The 25,273-nt window shown below is 44.5% G+C and overlaps 1 protein-coding gene across 2 annotated transcripts in view; it reads right to left on the reverse strand.

Annotated features, from left to right (window-relative positions):
* Positions 1-322: 322 nt before the first annotated feature.
* Positions 323-25,273, reverse strand: part of LOC146204590 (MAM and LDL-receptor class A domain-containing protein 1-like) — a 78,328-nt gene continuing 53,377 nt past the window's right edge. Inside the window, exons 29-43 of one of the 2 annotated variants that reach the window (XM_084589263.1) lie at positions 24,225-24,306; positions 23,651-23,776; positions 22,513-22,663; positions 18,014-18,122; positions 16,835-16,931; positions 15,842-15,895; positions 14,414-14,494; positions 10,442-10,653; positions 8,378-8,468; positions 7,012-7,488; positions 6,769-6,894; positions 4,159-4,293; positions 3,180-3,291; positions 1,334-1,391; positions 323-626 (exon numbers count right to left, since the gene is read on the reverse strand). In XM_084589263.1, the coding sequence (XP_084445389.1) occupies positions 537-626; positions 1,334-1,391; positions 3,180-3,291; positions 4,159-4,293; positions 6,769-6,894; positions 7,012-7,488; positions 8,378-8,468; positions 10,442-10,653; positions 14,414-14,494; positions 15,842-15,895; positions 16,835-16,931; positions 18,014-18,122; positions 22,513-22,663; positions 23,651-23,776; positions 24,225-24,306 (2,001 nt within the window). In that variant the 3' untranslated portion in view covers positions 323-536. Of the gene's footprint in view, positions 627-1,333; positions 1,392-3,175; positions 3,292-4,158; positions 4,294-6,768; positions 6,895-7,011; positions 7,489-8,377; positions 8,469-10,441; positions 10,654-14,413; positions 14,495-15,841; positions 15,896-16,834; positions 16,932-18,013; positions 18,123-22,512; positions 22,664-23,650; positions 23,777-24,224; positions 24,307-25,273 lie in introns of those variants that run through there. The other variant, XM_084589264.1, reaches the window with a different exon arrangement.

The raw sequence follows: 25,273 nt of genomic DNA on the forward strand, positions 1-25,273 counted from the left end.
CCTATTAAAGGGAGGAAAACTCCCTCCAAGGGGCTTATTTCGAACAAGCGAGAGCTTGGCGTCCGATTTGATCGGAAGCAGACGAAAACAAAATATATTCTTTTATTTTTACAATGTCCAAGTGGCACATGATGAGGAGAGATTCGTATCTTTATGATCAGTTGTCGAAAAAAAAAAAAAGACAGTATAGAGAAGTTATTTTCGTGTTTGAAGGAGATCATGGTTGCCTGATGCTAAATTAGAGAAAAAATGAAAATAAAACTGAAAATAAAAAGAAGCAGGAAAATGTAGTGAAGGCGTGTTTTCGCTCATAGCGCAGACCTTTGTGTACAACATGGCGATCTTTATTGGAAGCCTTGCATTTTCGCCTTCGATTTTTACTTGTTATTTATTAGGCAAAACTAAATTGGTGAAGACCAATAAGACCTTTCAGCCGTGAAGTAAATAAAGAGATGGAAGGTGGAATATAATTACAGTGTATCATAGGTAATCAACACATAGTGAGGATGAAATATCAAGCAGGACGCGTAATTAAATTAGCAATCTGTTGCGGAAGAAATTGTAGGGTTTGAAAACCTAAATGTTCTTGAGAACCATGACCGTCTCGATTGCCTTGGGGTGTTAATCTGAAAAGGAAAAGTGTGGCAAGTAGATCAGAAAATGTGCTGGAAACAATCTCTTCTAGATAAGAGGACACGTCACTGTTCTCGTAGCGTTCTCATAAAAAAGGAAGTGACCTCAGCAGCCGCAAGTACAGTACAACTTGATGGCTAAGCCCTATCGACATGTTACAAACACAATGAAAGAAAACGGCGTTAATAGCACTGTAAATCTTTACGTACGTTGGGTACATATATAGTTCACCGAAAAAGACAGCGTATATCTAGTGCAGTGTTTCAGTTCGGCTGTTATACCATAGTACTCTCATCTTGCGCCCAGTCTCGTGACATGCGATTTTACAATTTAAAGACGGATGAGCCACTCTCCCACTCTCTGTATAGCTTAGGATTATGCTAACTTGGAAACGCATAATCAGCGAAGTTCACATAGTGGCATGCACTTTCAGATGCATATGGGGGGGGGGACTATAAGTGTGGTTTATTTAACCGCAATTATTTAATAAATCTCTCGAAACGAGCCATAACTAGTTTGGATATCAAAAGTGCTTAATGCTGCTACCGCTGCAACACAAGAACGGGGCTTGAAGCCAGGATAAAAGCTTCCAATAAGCTGAGAACCTATGCCATATAACGTTCGGATCGCATGGTTCGTAGATGTTTTTCAGTAAAAAATGTAGACAAAGTACATTGCTGTAAAACAAATCCACCCTTGCCTGGCTCAGATCCAGCCCATAAATTGGGTTTTCCACGACAACTTGACGCGTTTCCTCCCTGAAAGAAAAAGAAAAGAATAACAACAGATCGGTCTCTTAAAATAGCCACAGAAGATGATGCTTACGAGCGTCTTTTTAATGTGATAGCGTTGGAACGAACCATTAACAAAGGGTATACCACTACCAGATACGCCCTAAGGTACTCCCACATGCAGGGAAAAAAGAAAACTGCTAACACGGTGTGAAAGCTTCTTCACAACAGCTTTGCCTGGAAAGATCCACCTGTAGTACGGCACAAATTTTACAGAAAAAAAAAAAGTAGCAAAGTCGAGGTGAAATTTTCTTAGGCGTATTTGAGACAAGGTAACTGAACAAGGGAAAACAGCGGGCTAATTTAGAAAGCATTAATATTACTTTCAGCCGCCAGTTTCGTTTCTGGCCAGTTTTTGCGAGATGGACAACTGTACAAGGTCTCATTTACATATAGTATACTATGGCGCCAGCTGAAAGGTACCGGAAACAATCGCTTAGAGAAAAAGCACTGCCAGCATCGTTATCTATAGAAAGGCAACCTAGCGTACTGAAAAAAGAAATCAGTAGGCCTAGCTTTACCGGTTTAGCGCAAGAATTCGAGACAGCTGCTTAGCTGTATACAGCCCCGCATTCTGCCGTGGAACCTCCCTCAGACTGCGCACTCCTCCGGCCTCGTTATAACCTCCTCATTCCACGGCAGCCACCCTCCGCTTGTGCATCTCTCCGTTCTCGTCATAATTAACCCTCCAAGCCACTAGGCCCTTTCCACTCTCTTCTTCTCTTCCTGCTCGCACTTTCACCACCCGTTATCTCATGTATAGCTGGAGAGAGGAATTCTCCTCTCTCCTATTTGCCACCTGCCCACCGTGGCCGGTAGAATTTAAATTAATTCACTAAGCAATTACAGCCTTACGGTTGGCGCTGCTGATTGCAGAATGCGGAAGAAAGGCATTTTACTACGCAGCGGTAGAAAATGTAGTCGTGTCCGCGCAAATGGTAGCCCATACTAGCGCAGGAATATGCACGTGTTGTGCCGAATTGTGCTCTTCTGCAGACGCACAGGAGGAAGTGTAGAGGACTCTGCGCGAAAGTTCGTATTCTTTTCTCTCCACTTTTGCTTCTTACAGGTGCTTCCGAAAAGCTCATGTATTATTCATCATCGTCGTCATCACCAGGCTGACAACACCCGCTGCAGGGCAAGGGCTTCTCTCATATACTTCCAACAATTAACTCGCCTTGTGCCAGCTGCATATCCATTTGATCGCGCAAACTTCCTAATCTCCTCCACCCATTAAATTTTCTGGCGCCCCCTGCTAATGCTGCATTATTCGACAATACCTTATTCAAGTATTGACTGTTGATGATGATGATGATGATAATAGCCATTGCCGAAATGGAACATGCCCACGGTAAGGGACTGTGCCTTTGCAATTGAGGCCACCATCATCATGTTTGTTCCTCTTTTTCACCATCCTCTTCTTTCCAGGACACGTCAATAACACGAATAGCCCATTCTCATAGGTATGCATACATGTATTCAGGGTACACTATGCGTGGCTAAGCGCGAAGTTCACGCTCATAAATACATGGGTTATGTTTAATGTTGTCCATGTGAATGTTATTACTAACGCATGCAGCCCACCCATAAACGGAGGGGCAAACAAAAAGCTGCAGACACGATGAAAAGAACGATGTAGACGAATAATGTTCTTCTGCATTACGATACAAAGATATATCCGCGTAAAGTAGGAGGAACCGCCGTCGTTTGCAAGCCGATCGGTCTTGCTGGTAGAGTGAGAGGCGAGTGACTCACATCTCGTTTTTCCTCTTCCTTTTGAGGTAGACAACAATGCCGACGGTGGAGCCGAGGATGGCGAGCGCCAGCACGGGAGCGACGTAAGCCCAGGGGCCGGTGGCGCCTGCAACTGAGCACGTGCGCACGCCACCAATGCGAGCTATAGTTAGGGGGAACAGACTTCGGCAGCAATGGTAACTTCTACGCGTCTATGTGTGAAGGAAAACAGCGGCTCCTATGGGCAGCGCATGCCATCTTTAGCAGTATGCCGTTTTCAGCGCCCGAAGACCAGCTTAATCCATGAAAGCGTGTTGCAAACACACCCTGCTGACTACACTGGAGCACTCACTGCCGTGGCGAACTGTTTCATCAGGAGTTCATTCGATTAAGTTCAGTTCAGTTTATTTTCCTTCAAATCCGCTCTCTATTTAGGGGTATTTAGGGGAGCAGGGCTGCGTGTTTAACACAACATCACTCAGTTACAGAGGTTTTTCTGGAATGACATTACATTCTCCATGATACGAAGAATTGCGAGATAGAGCCGCGTCTCGGGGCAGGAATTTCGACATCCGGGAGCAGTAAATCTCTAGCAAGGCATCGAGCCAATTACTATATTGTGCGGGAACGATCTCGGAAGAGCTAATTCCAATGCCGACCTGAGTTTGTCACCGTTAAGGGGACAAGCCAACAACGGCTGCGAAAGCGGAGAGTGCTGGCCGAATCGAAGTGCCGCCGCACAATAAGAAACAGTGCCGCCCGCAGGCCCAATTCGGAATCTCTAGGACATTTTGCAGTGGCCCCACATAAAGGCAGGTCATAACAAGCGCAGAGCACATATAGTCGAAAAGTACCATCTGCGTCTTATTCACGCTGCTTGCTTTACAGCCACCTGTTGGAAAACAACAGGTATAGTTTCGCCAAGATGGACGTGATGCTGCTGTTTAAGCAGTACATGATTGCAGCGCGGAAGGAAGGATGAATTACGACTGCAAAGTACCTCTCGCGCTTGAGATGGCTGGAGGCCTCTGACAGCGATTGCCTTCGAAGCCGGGCTTGCAGGAGCAGTTTGGTGTCCCCGATGCTGGATGAAAGCCGCAGTTTCCTTCGTTGCGGCAGAAGTAACCTGGACAGACTGAGTAAAGGCAAGGAAAATGGCAAAAGGTAGAAAATGCTAAGGCTTCCTTGGAGCTCAAATCCGTATAAACACGCTGCGAAAGAGGCCTAGCTGATGTGTACTTACCTGGTTTTTAGATGAACAATTTGGGAGCTAAAATAACTATTTTCATTGCGTGCCGTTAAAGTGAGTATACATCGCACAAACAAGACAGCCTTGGCTTCAAGTCGGTCACGACATCTCTTTGACACCGGCTAAGCGTCACACAACTTTGCAGTGTGTCAGCGCTGTCGAGGAGTAATATGCGACACCAACCACAGCGTGTCTAGCGGCTTGTATCCGTATACCATATAGGATCGGAGCAAAGAGAACGGACGCGCCGGACGTTGATGCACACCCGCACACGCGGAGGGCACAAGTGCGTAGCAGTAATGAATTTTGTTCATCTCGTCCATTTCGTATCAAAAATCATCGAGAGGCGAAAGCTAGGACGATCACGGCGCCTGTGGCCAACTGTTTTAGTTTGTAGGGAATTTAACGTCCCAAAGCGACTCAGGCTATGGGAGACGCCGTAGTGGAGGACTCCGGAAATTTCGACCACCTGGGGTTATTTAACGTGCACTGACATCGCACAGCACACGGGAGCCTTGCTTTTCGCCGCCATCGAAAAGCGGCCGTCGAGGCCGGGATTCGATCCCGCCTCCTTGGGAAAAGTAGTCGAGCGCTCTAACTACTGCGCCACTCTGGATGTTGACGTAAACCATAGGCGAAAGATGGTGGCCGAATAAGTTTAAATACAAATTTAAAAAAAAAACAGAAAAAGAAAAACCTCGTCAGGTCGAAACCGGGGCGTTTATAGGCTATGGTGAGTAAACACAAAATGGTGTGTGATTGTAATGAAGGCTCCACGACGGGCGCAGCGATTAGTAACTTAATGCATTATCCGATGGAAGGGTATAAATGAGCCAGCACAATTATTTTAACCACTGAGCACTGCAGTCGGAAAACGACGAGCATGACAAGCGAATTTGGCCGTGCTACCGACAAAACCAAACCGCTACAACTCCGCTAGGTTTCCAGAAATAAATATTTTAGTCTGCTTCCCCGGTTCATTTATTTTTCCCGTCGAGAGTACCTATACCGCCCATGCAGCACGTATTAATTTTGATCGCACAAAGCGCGCGGAAATATTGTACGCCAAAAGTGTAGCCGCCAGAGCCGAGATTGAAGCCTCGAACTTGCGCTCAGCAGCCGAATGCCAAAGCCACCGAGATACCGCGGTCGGCAAGAAATTCTGGCTGAAGGCGACAGGAATGAAAACTTGGGCAAGCGTTTCGTGGCGTTCTGTCTAGAGAAAGTTAAGGTGAGTTAGTGATAATGATGTCTCAAAAATGTCGCTGTAATCTAAGGGTCTATAGAAAGTCAACGCAGAAGAAAAAAAAAATGCAATATTTTCAACGAATGAGCGGAAATACACACACAAAAATCTATTCTGAGCATGAGCTCGTTTTCGACCGTGACAATTATTAAAATTTAACTGACTGAATTGATGATTTGTAGCAGGTCGTCACGTGTATGTCCACTCAAGCTTGACAAATATTGTCAAATATTTCTTCTATGAAACAATTTAGCGTAAGCTGCTTAGAAATATTAATTTTACCCCTCCTCGTTGATCAGAATAGCAAAAAATTTCGAGAGCACTGTTGAATCTACACTGCAGATATGCGAAAGCCTCAGCATTGCTGCTGCACAGGCAGCATCAAGTTTTTTTTCATTATCCTTATCAACTAAATGCACCGTCATTATCATCGCTTGGTTAAAGCGCTCGGCCGGGGATTCAAGGGATGGAGGCTCGATTCCCGGTGGAGGCAGTATTTTTACTTTTCTGATGACGTCATTTAATTGACAGCTATAGTGTGAGTAGACAGACGCCGACAGTATGAGCCATTGAAGTCTTTCGCCCTAAGAATGAGAACCACTGGTGAATCCTAGTGCTCTCCTTACGTTGTGACGCTGGAATTGGGTGCCAAATACGTGAGATTTTAGCGCGAAGTCGCATACAGCTCAATCGCATATGGTGTGATGCAGCCATGCACACCCTTCTCTGCGGTATCTTGCAGGCGATAAAAGTCTGGCGCTGACTGGGAGATCGATTATAGTCTCTGAGAGTTGGAAAACAAGCAATCCTGATCAATAAGGACAACCACAGGAATAAGGAAGCAAATGACATCTGCTTCTCTGCTTATTTAATAAATTTCTGCGGTCCTTGCCTAATCATGGGACTGTATTTGATTTCAGAAATGGAATGACTATTAGAAAGCATTGATTAAATAAAAAAAAAGAAGATATCGCCAGTAATACTTAAGCATCTGCATCTCTCCATTATTCATAGAAATAGTGCACGGCGCACGATTTCATCCACAGGTTTGCAGCGACGTGAGAAAGCTAAGGGTATAGCTTCCTAAACAACAACAAATACAGCACTATACTGACCGAAGCACAGAAGTTCGTCGGATCCATCCCCGCAGTCATGGACGCCATCGCAGAGTCTAGACCTCCCCAGACACGATGGAGGCTTTTGGCAGTAATAGTGACCATCAGGACAGAACTGGTGGTCTCCTGCATGCAAGTCAAATGCCAATGCGTATGCCATCTTAGTAACTTCGCACAAACACTCGGTGGTTGCTCTGACGTGATAGCTAGCTTTTAGAAAAGCAAGCGACTATGATCACTCACCGCATATTTCGTCCGCTCCGTTAGGGCAGTCTCGTACGCCGTCGCACAGGAGCAGAGCAGGAACGCAATTCTTACCATCTCGGCAGCTGAACATGCCTATACCGCATACCCGGTCGCCGCTCGCTTCCGTGGAGGAAATCACTGAAACCGCTGGTTCTGTTGGTGACGCCTTCTCATCAGTTAACCTTGCTATATCCGTCGTCAGTGTAAACGCTGACGGCGAAGCCACACTGGTTGCTTCGGAACCTGTTTCGGTTACTGATGGTCTTGAACGAGCTCCCGTTGATTCGGGCTGCGCTGTTGCTGTCGCAGGTAACGTGGAAGGTACTGCAGTTACTGCAGATACTGCATTGTCCGTTGTTGTCTCTGGCGGTTCAGAAATAGTTGTAGTTGCTTCATGCCCTGTAGTTGCGGTCACATCTGACGTGCGACCAGCTGTACTCGATTCGATGCCTGTCCCAGCCGTGGAATAGTCTCCTGCAATGAGAACAGTGACCTTCGTTGGTGGCAGTGCGTAAAGTATGGTCACGTGACCCGAAAGTCGCTGAATTGATTCGTGCTGTCATCGAAATGTGACGTTGATAATCAGCAGGCTGCAGGACGGCCATACTATAGCATCCCAAGCACTTTATGCGGCGAACATGGCATACCGCGCGCACAATGCGAAGTGACGCCGGCTATCCTGTTCTCTTTCATATGGCTTCTCACTGCGGGCGTACTCAATATGACTTCCAAAGCGATAGCAGCGTTTTATTTTAGTAGAAATTTGCGCAATAAAGATATACTGCGGTTGTGAGGGACAGTTCTGGATTGATCTAGACCACGCGCGGTAATGTTCTTAATTCTTTGCCGAAATATCTCAATTCGCGTGCCGTTTCTGAACTTCGCTTCCATTGCAACGAAGGGCCATGTTCAAACCTCTGACTTGGTTCTCTCTAGCAGAATGCTGTAACCATTGGTCCATTACGGCTGCTCAAGACTTTAAGTCGTAATCAAACTAACAAAAACTGTCGAGGGAGCCACCTGCCTTCAGTCTTAAGCTTTATTTCTTACAGGTATGCGGACAAGAAGAATGATCACATCGCGGTTGAATCACCGTGGTTGCAAGCAATGTGGTGGGGAATACATATCGCAAAATGCATGCTGCTGTCATGCTTGATGTTTTTGCCGAACTAATACCTAACATGCGCTATCTTATTACAGCTCCTTAAGGCTTATATAATGACGACCTTATCTGATTACGAGTGAAGTCAAAGAGAACGGGAAATGCTTCGAGCTCCCACTCCCAGCACACTCACCTTCTCTTGGAAGAAAGCAGCAGAGCAGGTAACAACACAAAACATAAGAAGCACATACAAACACTCACCTTGCCATGCACAGTCGTTCTCGTGAACCAGCAGGTCATCGATTAGGACGAATGCCTTGGGGTTAGTGCCTGATACAGCTATTATCGACCTCTGCAAGTTCAACAAGAAATATGTGGTGTTAGTCGAGCCATGGATTAATCGCAGCATATTCTACTTTTTCTGGCTGGCAACAGAGTGGATTTGAGCTGGCGAGGTCATGTCGAGGAAAAAGCACGGAGGAAAAGACTGAGACAAACTGAGTAAATCGTCATCCATACTGTGTTAGTACTATCTTACTTGGTTTGGTCAATACGTTGGTTTCTCGGCTTGAATTACATGATCGCTCACACAGTTTTGGTTTTGGAACACTTAGACATGAGAGCCCAGTCAGCATAGAAATACTACGTGCTTCGACGCTTTATGAGACGGCCATGGATGCCATGTCACTGCCGGTCTTGTAGCGACGTTTTATTAAACGCTAAATTCCCACTCCGTCATATCGCATATCCGACAATGATCAAAATTCAGAAAGAAAACATTAAAAAGCACAGAGTCATATCTACGAGCTATTTGCGTTTTTTGAGAGGGAATCAAAATAAACATTGTTCGAAGGCGGAATCTTTAGCACAGAGTAAGCGATTGTGAAGAAATTGAAGCTATATGCTGCTGAGGCACGCGCAGTATATAAGAAAGAGCGGCTCGCACGGAACCATGTTTTGCATAGTTACATGAGACGTTTGCCAGCACATTCAGACATTTTTGTCATAGTTATGGCATAAAATACTTCTTATGAGAACTTTTGCAGTGGTGTTTTCACTATAACGAGGAAGAAGACCCACCATATATGTCGTTGCGTTACTTCTCTGGTGCCGGCAATGCACAGTGAAAAGGGCAATAGCTACTAAGTGTACTTGACATCAGGCACCCAATCTACTTCCTCGAGCTAGAAGCGTGTACGCAAATAAAAGGTGTTATTTCTGGACACATCGCTGAGCATGGATAAGAATAGGGGCATATTTCAAGCTCGGAGAGATTTATGTGTGACTATGCCTGTAATGGCACCTCAATTACGGCATGAATATGTTGCAAGTAATACTTAAGTTAACCACGAAAAAGAAGGGGGTCGATTGAATGATTTCGTTCCGATTCAATTTCATTCTCTCCTTTTTTTGCAGTTCTTTCTGACCCCATAACCTCGCTAACACTTTCAATAGAATCAGTCGGTCACATGTGCGGATGGAATAGAATAGACCCATTGTATTGTATTACAGCCACATTCATTACCTGCCCACCAACAAATTGAGAAAGCAAAGTGCGATAAATTGGCCCGTAGAAAGAGCGCACCGTGAAAAGTGACCTCGTTGGTCTCACCTTTCACTGGCATAGGTTTAGAAAGAAGTTTATATCATGCAACGCAGCGAAAGAAATACAAGCGACAAAAAGGCGAACCTTTGTCAGTTAAAAGTCAGGCTGCTCTATCTGACGAACATTTAGAGCTTGTTTTCTGAGCCAGCAACATGACAGTCACTGGGTTTTGCTTCATCCGTCTAGAGCTGCTTTCGCACCAGATGAATTGAAATGCCAGAGAGCAATTTCATTAGAATTTCTCGTCAATTCCTTTACAAAACCTAGAAGCTGTACCTTTTGGATCATACAAGGATGCCGCTATCGACGAAAAAGCGCGAGTTATCGTGAAATTTTAAAACGAACGCGTTTTACATGGCTTACCCCACAAGCGGTATTCCGTTGTACCGCACCGCCACGTTACATAAACGGGGCCCCCTTTCTGGGTCGTGAAAATCTCCAATAAAGAACAGTGTCCATTTCGAACACCTCTGCACACACCACTCCGAGGAGTCTGGGCCCAGCCCGTGATAGCTGTCCTGTCAAGTGCAGATCACCAGCTGCGTGCGAGACGAAGCTATTTCTACCCTCTACGAGCCATAGGTTTTGGTATTTGCTGTAATCTGGTGCCTGAAGCCCCAGGGCATGCAGGCAGCCTCGCCAAAAACCCGCCGAATGGGTGCTCCGTACGGTGACTGCCCCAGTTTTCCCTTTCGTTTCATGTGATCTAGGGCACTCACGTGGTAGCGAGTTAGGCTGAACTGTGCCGACTGCCATTGGCCGAGTGTAGATTGGTTGAAGTAGACAGGTCCTGCCAACAGAGTCAAGCCTTGCAGTTCGTCCGACAGTAGGTACCAGAAGGTGGCGCACCGAGGGCCATCGCCGCTGCCGCCACCTGCCGTTAAAGCCGCTAACTTGCCAGGCATTTCGGCCGAGAAGCGGAGGTAGTGCCCTGCGTTCGCGCAACACGAGGCGAATATTTCCGTGAAACTCTCCGGACGTGACACAGGAGAAGCGTAGGTTGAGATTCTTTTTTGGAGAGCGCGTAAGAACTTCCCGATGCAACTCCTGTTCGCGTTATGCCGTATAGAAATGACCCCATTCTTTTTTCCTCCTCGTAATTACTGAAGGACGTTATTTCGTTCTGACATCATCTTCAAATAATTAGACCACCGTAGACACGCACCAAGATACAAGGTAAGATGATACAAACTGTAGAAAGCAAAATTACGAAAAGTAATGAAATGACATTAAATAATTACACTCATGTAAGTCGCGAAGATGGAATTACATTAAATTGTCAATTAATGCTCACAAAAGATAATGACATTACAAAACAGTTACTTGGGTAAGAAGGCAACAGCAGTTACGTTGGAATTAATGGTCAATTGAAAAACTTTAGATACTACTGAAAAATCATACTACTGCTGGTTGATATATTTGTGTTTGCATGAAGCGCCAGAACCTTTGTAGCTTTTTCTTTTCCTGGTTCAAAAGTGCAGATAAAGGTCTGCGAGCCCATCGTCGTTCGTCCAATCCTGCTGTGTGTGCTCTTGCTTGCTGGCCAGGCTGGCGCCGGACGGTACGGTACACGGTAAGCGCTAGTAGCAGCGTTGAAAACCAGCTAGCAGTGACCACCCGTCGTACCCCAAGTGTCAGAGGCTGAGATTTTCTTTACTTTTATTCTTTTTGTAATTGCTCGGCTGCAGAGTCTGCTTTCGAGAAGCTCAACGTCAAGCAGCACTATGCGAGTTCTGCGTTGCCTCTCTTTAGCGCTCGTTACACAAAGCTAGGTTCCGAGAAAAATTTCAGCCTCAGAATCAATAACCGGTAAGTCTGGTGAAAAAAAAAGAAGCAAAAAAAAAAAGCTGGTTAGCTCATTACATTACTTTTTCTGCCTTCTTGTTTTTTGATGGGTTTATATATGTATATATATTTGCACAAAATACGGCTGATCTTGTTTCATGCACTTTACTGCAGAACCGGTACTTCAAAGGAAAAGAACAAAATGTAGCAAGTATTTGGATGGCAAAATTACCTAACGCTATACAATAAACAAAAACAGCTAAATAGTTAATTCGTCTCGCATATTCTTGAACTGATTTACCCTTTGAGGGCTTAAATTTTTCATACCCGCGGAAAAGGTTTGTGCCCGTTCAAAGGTGCCATTTCTTTGATGTTCGTGGCCATATCTTGGGCAAGCAAACGCCTGAATAAACTGCACAACTCGCATTCGAGGGTGCATTCGCTGGGGACGAAAATGAGACTGCATTTGGACGAAGACAGAAGAAGAAAACACACGCGACGATTGGCAAGCGCTACTAACTACTGTTCACTGGGGTGTAACACAAGGAATATAAAGGAAGAAATGAGCATGCGCAGACAGTACAGGCACACACGCTACGCAACTGCAATCGATTAAGACAAAAAAGAATTAAGTAAGACATATTCAGCGTCATAAATCTGCAACAAAGTATCATTCGCACAGCGATCAGATAACTTTTTAACACGGAAGGCCTGTAGCACGAGCTAAGCTTTTACATTGGCGCTCCTGCCTAGAATCTTTGTATTCTCAAATCGTGCCCTACACGAGCTGACACAGGAAGAAACATGCCGCACAAATTTGAGGGTTCTGTCGTTATTGTCGACATTTTTTTGCGTGCTCCCGTAGTCGGTCATTAATGCGGCGGCTAGTTTGGCCTACATATGAAAACCCACATGAAAAAGGTATGCTATATACCACTCCTGTGGCGCAGTTGACGTGGGAAAATAGAATACATAGAATGCAGGATAGCCTCAACAATCAGGTTTCCCGTCTCTTGGCGGTAGGCTTCGCTGGAGCGGTTGTTCAGCAGTCGCGGAAACCCCCCTACGAAAAAAAAAAAAAAAAAAAAAAGAAGCGCTCTAAGAAGAGGACCTGATCTCTCGTCTTCAAAGGCTCCGTTGGTAGTACCATATGTGCACCAAGAAAGTGGCCGGCAGGTCCCGTGTAGCTTTGGTGTTTTCAGCCCCCAACAAGCTGTCAAAGCTTTGCGATTGAATTTCTGGCGTTTGCGAGGTGGGGGGGCTGTAAAAAGAGGCATGACATCTCCCAAGTCAACTGCGCCACAGGAGTGGTATATAGCATACCCCTTTCATGTGGGTGTTCATAGATAGGTCAAACCGGCCGCTGCATTAATGACCGGCTACGGGAGCATGCCAAAAATATCGAAAATAACGACAGAGCCTCCAGCCCTGTGCGGCATGTTTCTTCCTGTGTCAGCTCGTGTAGGGCACGATTTGAGAATACAGATTCTAGGCAGGAGCGCCAATGTAAAAGCTTAGCTCGTGCTACAGGCCTTCCATGTTAAAAAGTTATCTGATCGCTGTGCGAGTGACACTTTGTTGCAGATTTATGACGCTGAATGTGCCTTACTTCTTTCTTGCGTTATCGATTGCAGTTGCGTAACATGTGTGCCTGTACTGTCTGCGCATGCTCATTTCTTGCTTTAATCCCTTGTGTTACATCCCAATAAACAGTTTGTAGTAGCGCTTGTCAATCGTCATGTGTGTTTTCTTTCTTCTGTCTTCGTCTAAGTGTTAGTGCTAACTTCATCTTCGTTATGCAGAACCAACTATCCCGACAACACGCACTCTTGAGACCTCATTTATTATTTTTTAACCAAATGTTCCCCCTTCTGCCTCTCTGACAAAATATTGTCTCACGATGGGTCCGTAAAACCGTGTTTACTACCTCCCTAGCAACTTCTTAAAAGAAGACCTGTGTTAGTTTTTTTCCAAGTAAATCTTCCAACTTAGTGCAAATAATGAGCTGCATATTTGTAGAGATTAAAACCAGCGCAAGGACGCAGACAGGAAGAGATACACAGCACAACATTGGACTAAAAGCAGAGTTTATTTATAAGAAATCCACACTCATATATATCCTACAACTATGAGGCAACTCACGCGCACATGCCATGAAAAATAATAACGAGGAAAATAAAACGCCCTTCCCAGCACGCTAAGTTATCTATAGGAAACCTACACTGCTTAGTTGGCGCAGCAATTATTCCGCACCGCGCCTCAAAAATGCTGCTGTTAGCTGCTCGGTTCGAGATAAATTACCGATCATAGTCAGCACCATTATAGGTATACGCGTGTGACATAACATCCTTGCCTTGTCCCTCTCGATGTAGCCCTGCAGTTATCTGACGCACGTGATGCAAAACTTTGAGAGAGCGTGCAGTATGATTCCTGTAAGCTCATGCAGGTGGCGCGAAAACGCCCTACGAAAGCGCCTGAAAAGTATTTGCTTTTCTCGCCAGGATATGTGTTACGGCGCGGCGATCGACACAGCATGGTGTCTATGGGTGCTCTAAGAGCTAAAGACTAAATTTTTTTGATCAAACGAGGCCGCAGGCGTGTCATTGAGGTAACTGTACCTTGTTTGCTAAGGAATTTCAGTTCTTAAGGTCTTCAGAGCCCCAAAAGGTAATTTAGCGTGCTGTGACGGGCATTTCATTTTCCTCGCTATTATTTTTTTTTTGTGCCATGTGCGCATGCGTTTTTTCGTAGCTGAAGGGTATATATGAGTGTGAATTTATTAGAACTAAACTCAGCTCTTAGTCCAGTGTTGTACTGTGTACATCTCTGTATCTGCAGCCCTTCCGCTGATTTATCTACTAATGAGTTGAGTTTCAAAATGCACAGTAGTGCACGCTTGCACTCACCTCTCGATGTTCCCGTTGTGTGGTCTGAAGGAAATACGGAGAGATCGGCCCGCTGAAGCTCCCATTGGCTGGTAGCATAAGCTGCGCAATCACAAGATACGCCACCCACAAGGACATTTTTTTTTTCGAGGCGCGAGAGCGATTTAAAAATTGCGCGGACAGCTAAGCTCCTCCTTTTATAGCCCTTTCACACTTGCGACTCGCAGAGGTTGTGCGGCAGTTTTGGTCGAAAAGCGACTGTCGCAAATGGTCGCATTAGTCAAACAGCGACAGTCGCAGGCCAGTCGAGCACTGCTTGATTTTCAAGCCTTGCGGCTGCTGGTCGCAAACCGGTGACCAATCAGCGGCGCAGCTGAAGTGAACCAATTCATTTTACATTCGGGTTCTCGTTCCTGGTGAACAGCCAAGATTGACAAGTCTCGTTCCGAATGAGACCAAGTCGGGAGAGCGGCCCGCGGATTGCCTTTGCAAGTGTGAACCCTTCGCGGCTCATAAGTGTGAATGGGCGTTTAGGTGTACAAAACGAGCTCAGTAATGGCTCCCATATATACCAGCTGTTCTTGCGGATAATCATTCGCATAGATGTCCTCGGTGCTCGCTTAATCACTGATCTCTGAATTTCTGTTTCTTTAACCTCCCGCCTACTCATTAGGATATATTCGTGAGCTACCATACTATGTAAAATACCACCCAATATAAAGCCCGCTTTCACCAAGCCGCCCGAAAGTTCTTGCATTACCTAAGAGTAGCGTGCTTGACTCGGAATTAAAGAGTCTCGGAGAGCCTGATTTCCATTTCACCCTACCATCTCAAAAGAGCTGCCCGTGTTGGCAGCTCCTGACAACTCTGTCATGTCATGGGGTCTCGTAACGCCACAAACCCCGACGACTAATCAATGTCCGGCCATGTCACCTGTAACCACCACTGATTAACGTCAACATCGGATTTTTTTCTTCAGAACAAGGCCTTTAACGCCGTCGCGCCAATACAGTGAGCTCTCATCTGCAGGCCAATAGACAATACTGAAATAAGAAATTTTACTAGGTTCTGTATATTTCAAAAGTTAAGAAACAATCTGAAAGAATACTTTTATCTTCATGGCTTTTCACACATGAATTCTTATCGCTGAGCTTTTGCTTATGCACTTCGTAGTAGGCTACTGAGCTTACTTATTAACCCAACGAAAATGCTGACAGCTGTAACTAAACTGCGATATGACGAACATTAGGCTCCCTTGTACCAGCGTGGTAATATAACCTGGAACTAAAGCTAGGCTGTTGCAACTAGGAAATATCCATTTATGAGAGTGTAGATAAAACAAAATATACAATGATGCGACTTGTGCTACAGATTATGTTCCGTAAAAAAAGCATTCGTGACGACAGATCGAGGACATTCTAAGTTCTTACAACCGTTTGATTCACTTACGATCGTTCGCATCCTGCCAAGCGATACACGTCGACTCTTCGAAAGTGCAAGAATCTGCAACAAGAAAATTCACCATCAAACAGCCACGCCGTCAAGAGGCATGAATTTGTGCGTTTTTGCGCCTGTAGGAGTATCGTGTTTGCTTACAAATTTACGAATTCACTACTTCCTCAAGCACTTTTAAAGTCAAAATAGCTCACATCGCACGCGAGGAAAAAATAATATATATATTTTTAATTCCAGACAAGGGGAGCAACTGGTCACAATTTCATTGCAAGGCTTACATCGCCTTCACCTGAAAACAATTTTCTCCCAACAGGATCTAACTGTCAATCGCAAATTTCGTCGTGCGAAAAACGTTTTTATATTTCTTTATGGCATCGTATATCTTATGTGTATCTCTGTCACTCAGTGAAGAAGATGTTTTCAATCGAGCGTTTTATTCTTGTCGCATAACACTGAAGTGCAATTCAAGTCTCGGATGTCTGAATTATCAGTATCTGGCGTTATACAATTCAGGATTGAGCATATGTGAACGAATCAGCTAAAGTTGGAGGAGAGCTCAACGAAATGCAACGTCAGTATGGGGCGAAGCGAGCAAGAATGGTAACGATGGACGTGTGCCAATACAGAGATTACCACACATGTATTCTATATTTTTTTTGTTCTAGCCCCACCGTTAAGTAGATCGCGTTCACCTTCCTTGAAAACAAAAAAAGAAGAGGGATGATGGGCAGGTTACCACGGTTCTCTGATTACCTTCCGTGCAAGTCTGCCTTTAGTTATTGTCATTTGCACCTGCACTATCAGAAATACAAGCGTAAAAGAGGACAGACGAGCTGATGGCGGAAAGAAGTTTTAACGAAGTGCAACAAAGGGGGAGTAAGACAGCAATGGAAATTCATATAGAACGAACATCAGAAAAAGACTGCTAGTAGTCCACCTTTGTTTCGTGTATCTCTGAACGTTTCTAGTAATAAAAATGCGTCGTACTTTGATCTGGACATGCTCCATCAGTCAGTTCGATGTCGTCGAGTAGGACACCAGACTCAGTCGTGGCATAGCTAGGAAACAGCGCTTCAAATACAGCCTGCAAAAAGGGGCCCAATATTCAGTAAAGAGGTTCCGACAACAACTTAAACAGCTTGGAGTTGGTCTAATTATTGGGATATAGGTTTAAGAAAATGGCACATACATAGGAGGTCAGGTGAGGCTAACAAGAGACAAAAGTTTTCTATTTCCCGTCCTCGTGCTGTTTTCTTAGCATCTTGTTATTTTTTTTCTAAATTTTGCATCATCAACGGGCAGAACAACTACGGTAGGTATATGCTTTTCTCCAGAAAAAGCGACCGTGCGTAGATGAAGACTCGTTTATCGTTGTCAATGTAGCATGAATGACGGTCGTTATTTTATAGCCCCATTATGATTGCCCTAGTAATCCTCGGCGGCGGATAAAAAGTACTTTAGAGATAATGAATTTTGGCGTAACTGAAGTACTTTAGGATGCACGAAACTGATTTGCGTATTAAAGTAGTGCAAAACAGCACTGTTTTGCAGTTCCGAGCACACCCTCAATAAGACTTCCGGGTGATGACACGATCTGCAATCATAATTTTCAACTAACAAGAAGTGCCGCCTCTTAGTAAGGTCATGTGAAACAATAACCTGCTTCCATGTGTGAGCGCCTTTTAACAAACGAAATATAAAGCTGGCAGAGCACTCTTGCAAATTGTTTTAGCAAAATGAAAAAAAAGTTTCCTTTGAGGCCTCAATCTTACCTTTTTTATTCTTCATCAGAATCATTTGGCTGTTTAATTACTTCCTTGTGGTAACGTTAGTGCTGTTGTGGTAAACTTAATCGTGTAGGTTGGATTAGTTTAGTCATAGGCCTCTTGTCTCGACGCCTTCTCTTTTGATACATCGAATAAGGTCCCTTCATAGGCATCAGTGCAAAAGCTCTATATTATCTTAGAATAAGGCCATTGGGCAAGTTTCGTGATTTGTTTTCGGTTGCTCTGCTTCCATGTCCTTATGAACGCTAATCATTGCTTCCCCATTTGGCAGAGGTGAATGTCGTAAGAACAAGTAGCATTCAGCTCAGAAAGTGTACAGGTACATTCAAGAGCTAACAGTGAACCGAGACGTGCATCTGTGGAAGTTTGAGACACGTGCCTGCCAGGGCCGGTTGGAAGTGATGTTCACGGAGCGGCCGTTCCACATGAGGTTCTCTTCTGCGTCCAGAGATACCAAGGCACTGCCGAGGCCCTCCGCTTGAGCGAACCTGTGTGCGGTCGAGAGCTTGGCAAGGCCATCGTTTATCAAATGTTCGGTGATAGCAACATTTAGCTGCTATCTTCGCTGTTCATAAGCTGCACAATTTGGCAACAATCTTATCCCGCACTGTACTTCGTAAAATGTGTTATCTACAAGCACACAGAGTCTAAGCTGCGGCTTAATTATATTCCTGGCACGTAGTAGGACTGCGAACAAATGTTTTGCATGGTTTGCGCCAACAATGATATATGACACTGTATTCCCAGTGCTCCTGTGACTGACTGATGGACTTCTATGCATGCGTTTCTTGATATGTGTATATTGAGCATGAAGCTAATTTGTGCGTTTTAGGCGCATATCAGGCCTTCACTCATTCTTCTGATATCGCTAAGGTGATAAGTTTTTACTGTCAGTCTGTATGAAAGGCACCTACGCACGCAATCGGCACACGCATTTTACGCAAGTCGTTCGGTTTCTGTGCTATTTATAAGTTACAGATAGCAGCAGTACACAGCAACTGACGCCGCGGGAAGTGAGAAGCAGAGATGGGCAACCTCATAAGGTTTCGACCCCTTGAGGTCGATTTCAACCTCATGGAATGAGGTGAGGTTGAAGTGAGGTCGGCGACAGCTCGAAATTGCTTTTTTAGTGACGTCACGAAATTTGACCTCAGCCTCACGCGTGAGTTTGAGGTTGAATGAGGTCGTCATTGTGAGAGGTCGAAATTGTGAAGTCCAAGCTTTTTGCTGTTGCCGTGGCTTTCTTCGAAGAGCGCCCCTTCTAACGCGGAGTTCGAGCGTACTGCCGCGTTGTGCCCGCGGAGACTCTTGGTGTTCGGTTAGCCCCCGTTCGGACGACCAAATGCCGCAGCCTCTTCCCAACTTTCGGTATTCCACCGTAATGTCCGCAGCCCGAGGACGCTTCATCTGATCTTCTTGGAAGGAGTGTTTTTTTTGTTTTTTTTTTTTTTTTTTCATGACACGGACTCCTCGTGCCCACCCTCGCTCCCTCTGACTTGTTTGTGCCGATGCTTGCCGCTCAAACACCCAGGAGCTTTGGCTAAGCACATAACTCACGGTGACTCGCGGTGCCTTTGTCGGATGCCGCAAACAAGCAAAGTAAAAAGCGAAAAAAAAAAATTGTTTTTGCGCAGAAGGCGCGGACCAGTACTGCTTGTCGTGTGCATGTCCGTTTCTAGGCGTTGACGTCACGGCTGCTGCCTTACATTCGATGAAGGATGCCGCTTAAAATTACACGGAAACGTAACAGAAACTGGTGCAGCGAAATTGTTAACGTAATATTAATAGATAATAAAGGAAATCACGAACAAACCCAGAAAAACCGGCACAAGACCGTGCGAGCATTATATCGAGGTCCTCCCTTTCGAATCGTGCGCTGTCTTTCTATATTCCGATCCTGTAAATTTATATTCTTATATTCTCCAGTATAACCTCTCTTTGGTCTTGTGCTCCTTTTCCGCCTTATAGATTCATTCACAGGTGGCCCCGAACAACTGCAACACCGAATGTTTGCAGCATGGGATGAAGGTGCTAGCGTTACTTGCATAACCAATATAGCGGTAAAACATGCAAGCCTGCGCATTTTAACCATTTACCTAGATGGAAGAGACAAAAAAAATGTATATATATATATATATATATATATATATATATATATATATATATATATATATATATATATATATATGGGACTTGTATACAGTAAAGAAAACAAAGTTTTTGCTCCGCTAAGGCTCTTTGTTCATCTCTCAAATTCGAGTGAAACTAAGCAAATGCAGGAAGGAGGATGGTAAGGGATTCTTAACTTCATAATATCAGGCCTCTTTTGAAATATCTTATTTAGGCGCGGAAAAAAAAGAGAGAGAAAGAGAGATAGATAGAGAGAGAAAAGCGTTCTCGTGCATGTTTTTATGAGCTAAAAAGTATTGAGATGGTTTCTGGCTCGACATTTTGGTGTCTAGACAGACGAATTGGTGTGGCAAAGTGAGCGTTTCTCTTTTGTGCTGCCGTCTGCTGGAGACAAAAATCAATCGGATGAAATTTTCTGTGGTCAGATGTTGGAGTAATATATTCAGACATTCGTTTTTTTTTTTAATCAATTGAGGTATTCGCGAATTGAAACTGTTTACATGCTAGCACTGAGGAATGCAGTACTAAGTCGATGTCTCAAGCCTTCTATACGCGAAGCACAGTTCTTTTCTGTTTTTAGTGTGCGATATTTGTTAGTACTTTCGTCCACTTGGTATTTATTTTTATATATTTTCTTGTATATCATTTACGTTCGCGCATTGCCCAACAGAGAACAGGCTTCTTCCCTCTTAGCTGGCTCTTTGGCATCTTTCCAGAGGCCCATAGCATAACCCACATTTCCACTTGCCGGCACGGTCCCCCATTTAGTTTCTCTCTCTCTCTCTCTGTCTCTCTCTCTCTCTCTTTTGTTGCAAGCAATGCAAACCGCGATGTAGTCTTTGAAAGCGTAGCTGACACACATACGCTACTGCCTTCGGTGTGTATTGGTGACAGTTCGCCATTAACCGCATGAGCAAAGCCAAATGCCTAGAGACGAACAGCGAAGGGAGGAGCGTGTGCACAGTAGGGAGCGCGGTTCCTTCGGGCTACGTGCTCGCTTCCTTTCTGTTCGTGTCCTTATATTACGTTTATGTGCAGTAACTATATGATCCTAACAGGTTAACGGCTTTTCTGGATACACGTGCGGTGCACGCGGCTAAGCAGCTTCGGAGACACCGCCGTGAAATTTATTAGTTCAGTCTTTAAAGGAAAACAAGTGAATACCACAAAGAAACTTCTTTCAGATTTGTTGGCGAAATGGTATCCTGTATTCTGTTCAGACGAACAAGTATTTTTATCGTTTTTTTTTTTTTTTTGACGCGGGTGGGAGTTGGACATTTTGCTCCGGCGAAATTTGACGGGCGAGCCAATGTTCGCGACAGCAAAGTGGTTCTCGTTTAACCCTCTTTCCTAGCCGTTCCGAACCCTGTAATTTTTTAATGTAAGCGTGGTGTTCGAAGAAGCAATTTCACTAATTCTTGCAACACGCCACGGGATCTCAGAGTTATCGACGAATACCTAGTGATTGGCCGATTGGAACCTCATAACATCAACAGCGTTGCTCTTCGAAATATTCTGAAGGTATTGCTATTTCTTTCCTAATTTAAAATATTCGGTCGCAATGTAATGTACAGTTTATTAAAAAAAAAAAAAAGCTTGGCAACCATGATTTTTTTTTAACTAAGAAAAAGAGCATATCGTCATTGTTGTCATTGTCACTAGGGTCAACAGCATTTGTCTTTTCAGCATATAGTAAGAACTGGCTTGTTTTATTCCTGATACGAATCTTATTCACGTGGGTAGGATGGGATAAACTCTTGTATTGCATTATGGGCCTATGCCTAGTAATGTTTTACCCATGTAGGCCTTAGAATGAAACCGACCAAAAAAGGATAGGCGAGGAGGGGGAGAGGAATGCCGCCACTTTAATGCAGAGTTGGACATGTAGTCTCCGGAGTTTTCCTGCTTTTTATCCGGGATATTGATTGTATCAAATTAAGAGTAAAATACGGCCTTCATACGACAAAATTCTGGTTTGCCTGTATATCCCAGGATTACCGAGAAATGTATAATTTGTTTACTTTGTGTTACGGTTTAATTTAATGATTTATTATCTTTCTTGTTTTGGTTGTCGAGCGTCCGACCTCAACCTCATATTTTGAGTTTGAGGTGAGATTGAGTGAGGTCGCAAATGGTCACCTGAAAAGTTAGGTGAGGTCGCTAGGGAGACCTCAACCTCAATTGCTGGAATTGAGGTTGAGTAAAGTCGGCAAATATTTTTTGAGTTTGAGGTGAGGTCGAGGTTTTGAGGTCGAATGCCCACCTCTGATGAGAAGCGAGTAAAAGAGCTGCGGTGCCTATTGCAATACTGGCACGCCAGTGCGCAGGGTGGTGAAGAGTGCATTGCTACACAGAAACCTACAAATAAGGAAGAAGGAAACTAGTACACTGCTGCCTTAGGTGCAAAAGAGAAGCGTCTGATGGCACATTCTAGAAAAGGCATTTTGTTTTCCGTGGGACACTATTACGACCCATAAATATCGTGATCAAAACAGTGATCTGGATACCACAGAAAGAATTGTTTCGACGCGCACGTAAATGCGCTGTCAAATATCCATTTTTATTGCTATCGTCGTCATGTGGCAAAAAAGAATTTCAACTGCAAGTCAGTGCGACTATCTGCAGGTGCAAACTAGCATTGTAATTATTAATATGGATGTTTAGGTTAATCAGCATTACAGGTAGTATTACACGAAGTTTTTCATAAATAAGATGTCCTAAGTAGCATAAACGTCGACTGTCGCTCACCTGTAGACACTTAGCTCGCTCTGGTCCCCATGGGACCGCCACCAGAAGGTAAGGCAGGCACCGGACGTGGCTTCACGAACAGGAAGGTAGATCCTCGCTATAGAGTTGCGACTCTGTCTCACAGAAGACGTGTTCAAGTACAAAAAATGGCCTGGCGAAAAAAAAAAAAAACGCGAAAGAAGGCGATGTGTTTCATCCATTTCTGTTATACTTCTCTGACCGTTAACTATTATTCTTTAAAGAGACACTCAGAAAACAGAGTGTAAAATGTCGAAAAACAAAACCATTACGCGCAGCGGAATTCATGATAGTTTCTACGCTCTTAATTGTAAAGCCATTTATTATACACGTAACTGGCAATAACAAAGATTAGGCCCTCAGGACAACTAGTTGCAGAGCGCTTTTCTCGAGTCACTTTTATTTCTTAAAAACAAAAGAAAAAGAGAACGACGAGGTTAAAATCACTTGAAGATCAACGCTGGGTTCCTCTGCAGCATGCTCTGCAGGCATAAACACACACTGATGCAATGCAAAAGAAAACAACCTTACTAATTGTGTTTTAACGGCATTAAAAGGACACTAAAGTTTACAGGGCAGAAAGTTAGGTGGGCGGATGAGATTAAGAAGTTCGCAGGGGTCAAGTGGATGCAGCTAGCACAGAACCGGGGTAAGTGGAGAAATATGGGAGAGGCCTTCGCCCTGCAGTGGGTATAATCAGGCTGATGATGATGATGAAAGTTTACAACGTTAAAAAGGGCCTGCATTTTTCCTGCGTAAAGAATCACAGAGGCGTTCGCAAATCTTTGCTGAGTAGAATGTCGAAAATGCCTCCTTAATGATTCGCGCGATTCGAATATCCATACTGATAAAAATAGGCATTGCGTACCAGCGCACCGAAAAAAAAAAATAATAAAGAGGCATGGCTTCTCTTCCTTGTTGTTTGTGTGAACAACTCCGTCTGAGTCTGAATGTGTGCGGCATCGTTCAGGCGTGCCGAATTTGCTGTCCGTCATATTGCAAGGTTTAGAAGAAAAAAAAAAAAAAGCCTTCACCAAGTGCTGACCGATCCACATAAAAACAAATAGTGGAACAGACCAGTAAGTTCGACGCATTCTTCTCCATTTCCATCTCTCCTTACCGAGCATATTGCGCTGGGTATGATCTGGTACGCCCAGTTGGGACCCTTGCTGCACAGTCCAGTCCCGTACGTTGTTCATATCTGCAGTGTGGCTGCATTCGACTCCGCCATCAAAAGTGCAGATTGCTGTGCAGCAAAGGACATGGCACGAAAAATATTTCAAGACAACGCCGTGTAGTGATCCAGCACCGCTATTCTCAAAGAACACAAATGTACTACAGACCCACACTTTGAAGCTTTTGGCCACTGAACTTTGCGCTCTAGTGCACGCAAGTTCCTGCTTCCATCCAATAATGTATTTAGCTCTAAAGGGATGCGTAACTTTTCTGCCGCATAGACAGGTGAATCTGGCTGAGATGACACTTTTGTCTGCCCCAGTGCTTGCGTGTCCTGTGAATATGCGCGTGTGCACTGCAGATGTTTTTCTATAGGCGCATGCTGATCTATACAGCTGCGGCAATAAGCAGCAGGGGACTAAATTAAGGCCTGGGCCAAATATTTGTTTCGTTTTTTTTTTAAAGATTGTTTTCGTACTTTGGTGCAAAAATAATTCAGGAAAGCGGAAATCACTTACGTGTTCTCGGGCAGTCACCTAGTGTCACTACGAAGTCGTCCAGCGCCACTAGCCCAGTGTCAACGCTTGCTTCGAGCACAATCTGTTGAACGGGGTACAAAGAAAGGGCAAAAGAAGGGATTTTCGCCCCTTTTTCTAGCAGTATTGTTCGTTCACTGCGAAGACATGAAGCAGTGAGTAAATTGGGACGTATTGGATTTAACAGAGAATATGCCGCTTTTTGATTGCACATGGGATTAATTCTCGCAAGGCAGTAGCTGGTGCTGTGAGGGCACGAAAGCGGGATAAAATGCTGAGCTTGATGCAAATGATTATGTTGACAGACACTATGAGAGAAAGCAAAAGAAAACAGGTGTTGATTCTAAGCTGATGCAACGATAAATGTCAACGTGCACTAAACAGACAAAACAGAAACATAATTTAAATCAAATTAGCTAACAAGCAAGCATAATGGCACACATTAAAGGGGCACTGTGAATAAATCGAGGCTGGCCTGCATCAAGAGAGCGCCTATATTTAGTGCGCATCCCAAGGGCTACTCTATGCAACCATTCAGTTCAAAAACGGTGGCAACCCTTCCTCTTTGGCCACGACGTGACGAGTTGGAACCAAGTAGCGGGAATATTTTTGATCCATTTTTCTAGCCGATAAATGCGCCTTTCGTTACCGGATAAACTTTAATATAGCCAGAAAAACCATACGATACATGTTCATTGAGGGCATGTTGCGCGGAGTTGTCCTTACTGCCTCTTTGCCCTCATTCTGATGCAAGATGCTTATGTGTTACTTATATTGGGCTGTGCAATTAACAGGTGCCGCTGCATGCATGAGCTTTGTGATCGAGCTTTCGTGTTAACATTTTATTCCGCATACATTTGAGTACAATATGACACGCGGATGCTGTCCGCAACTCGCTGTATACTGTACATACACAGCATCCAGCTCACGCTGCCCTATATGTTGTCTACATCTCATCTACCGTACACGTGCGCACATGCTTCGCGCTTACCGCAACAGCCACCCTCTGCCAGTTTCACGTCCACGCACCC

Source organism: Amblyomma maculatum, chromosome 1 (genome assembly GCF_055883805.1).
Source record: "Amblyomma maculatum isolate TAMU_Amacu chromosome 1, ASM5588380v1, whole genome shotgun sequence".
Classification (NCBI taxonomy): domain Eukaryota; kingdom Metazoa; phylum Arthropoda; class Arachnida; order Ixodida; family Ixodidae; genus Amblyomma; species Amblyomma maculatum.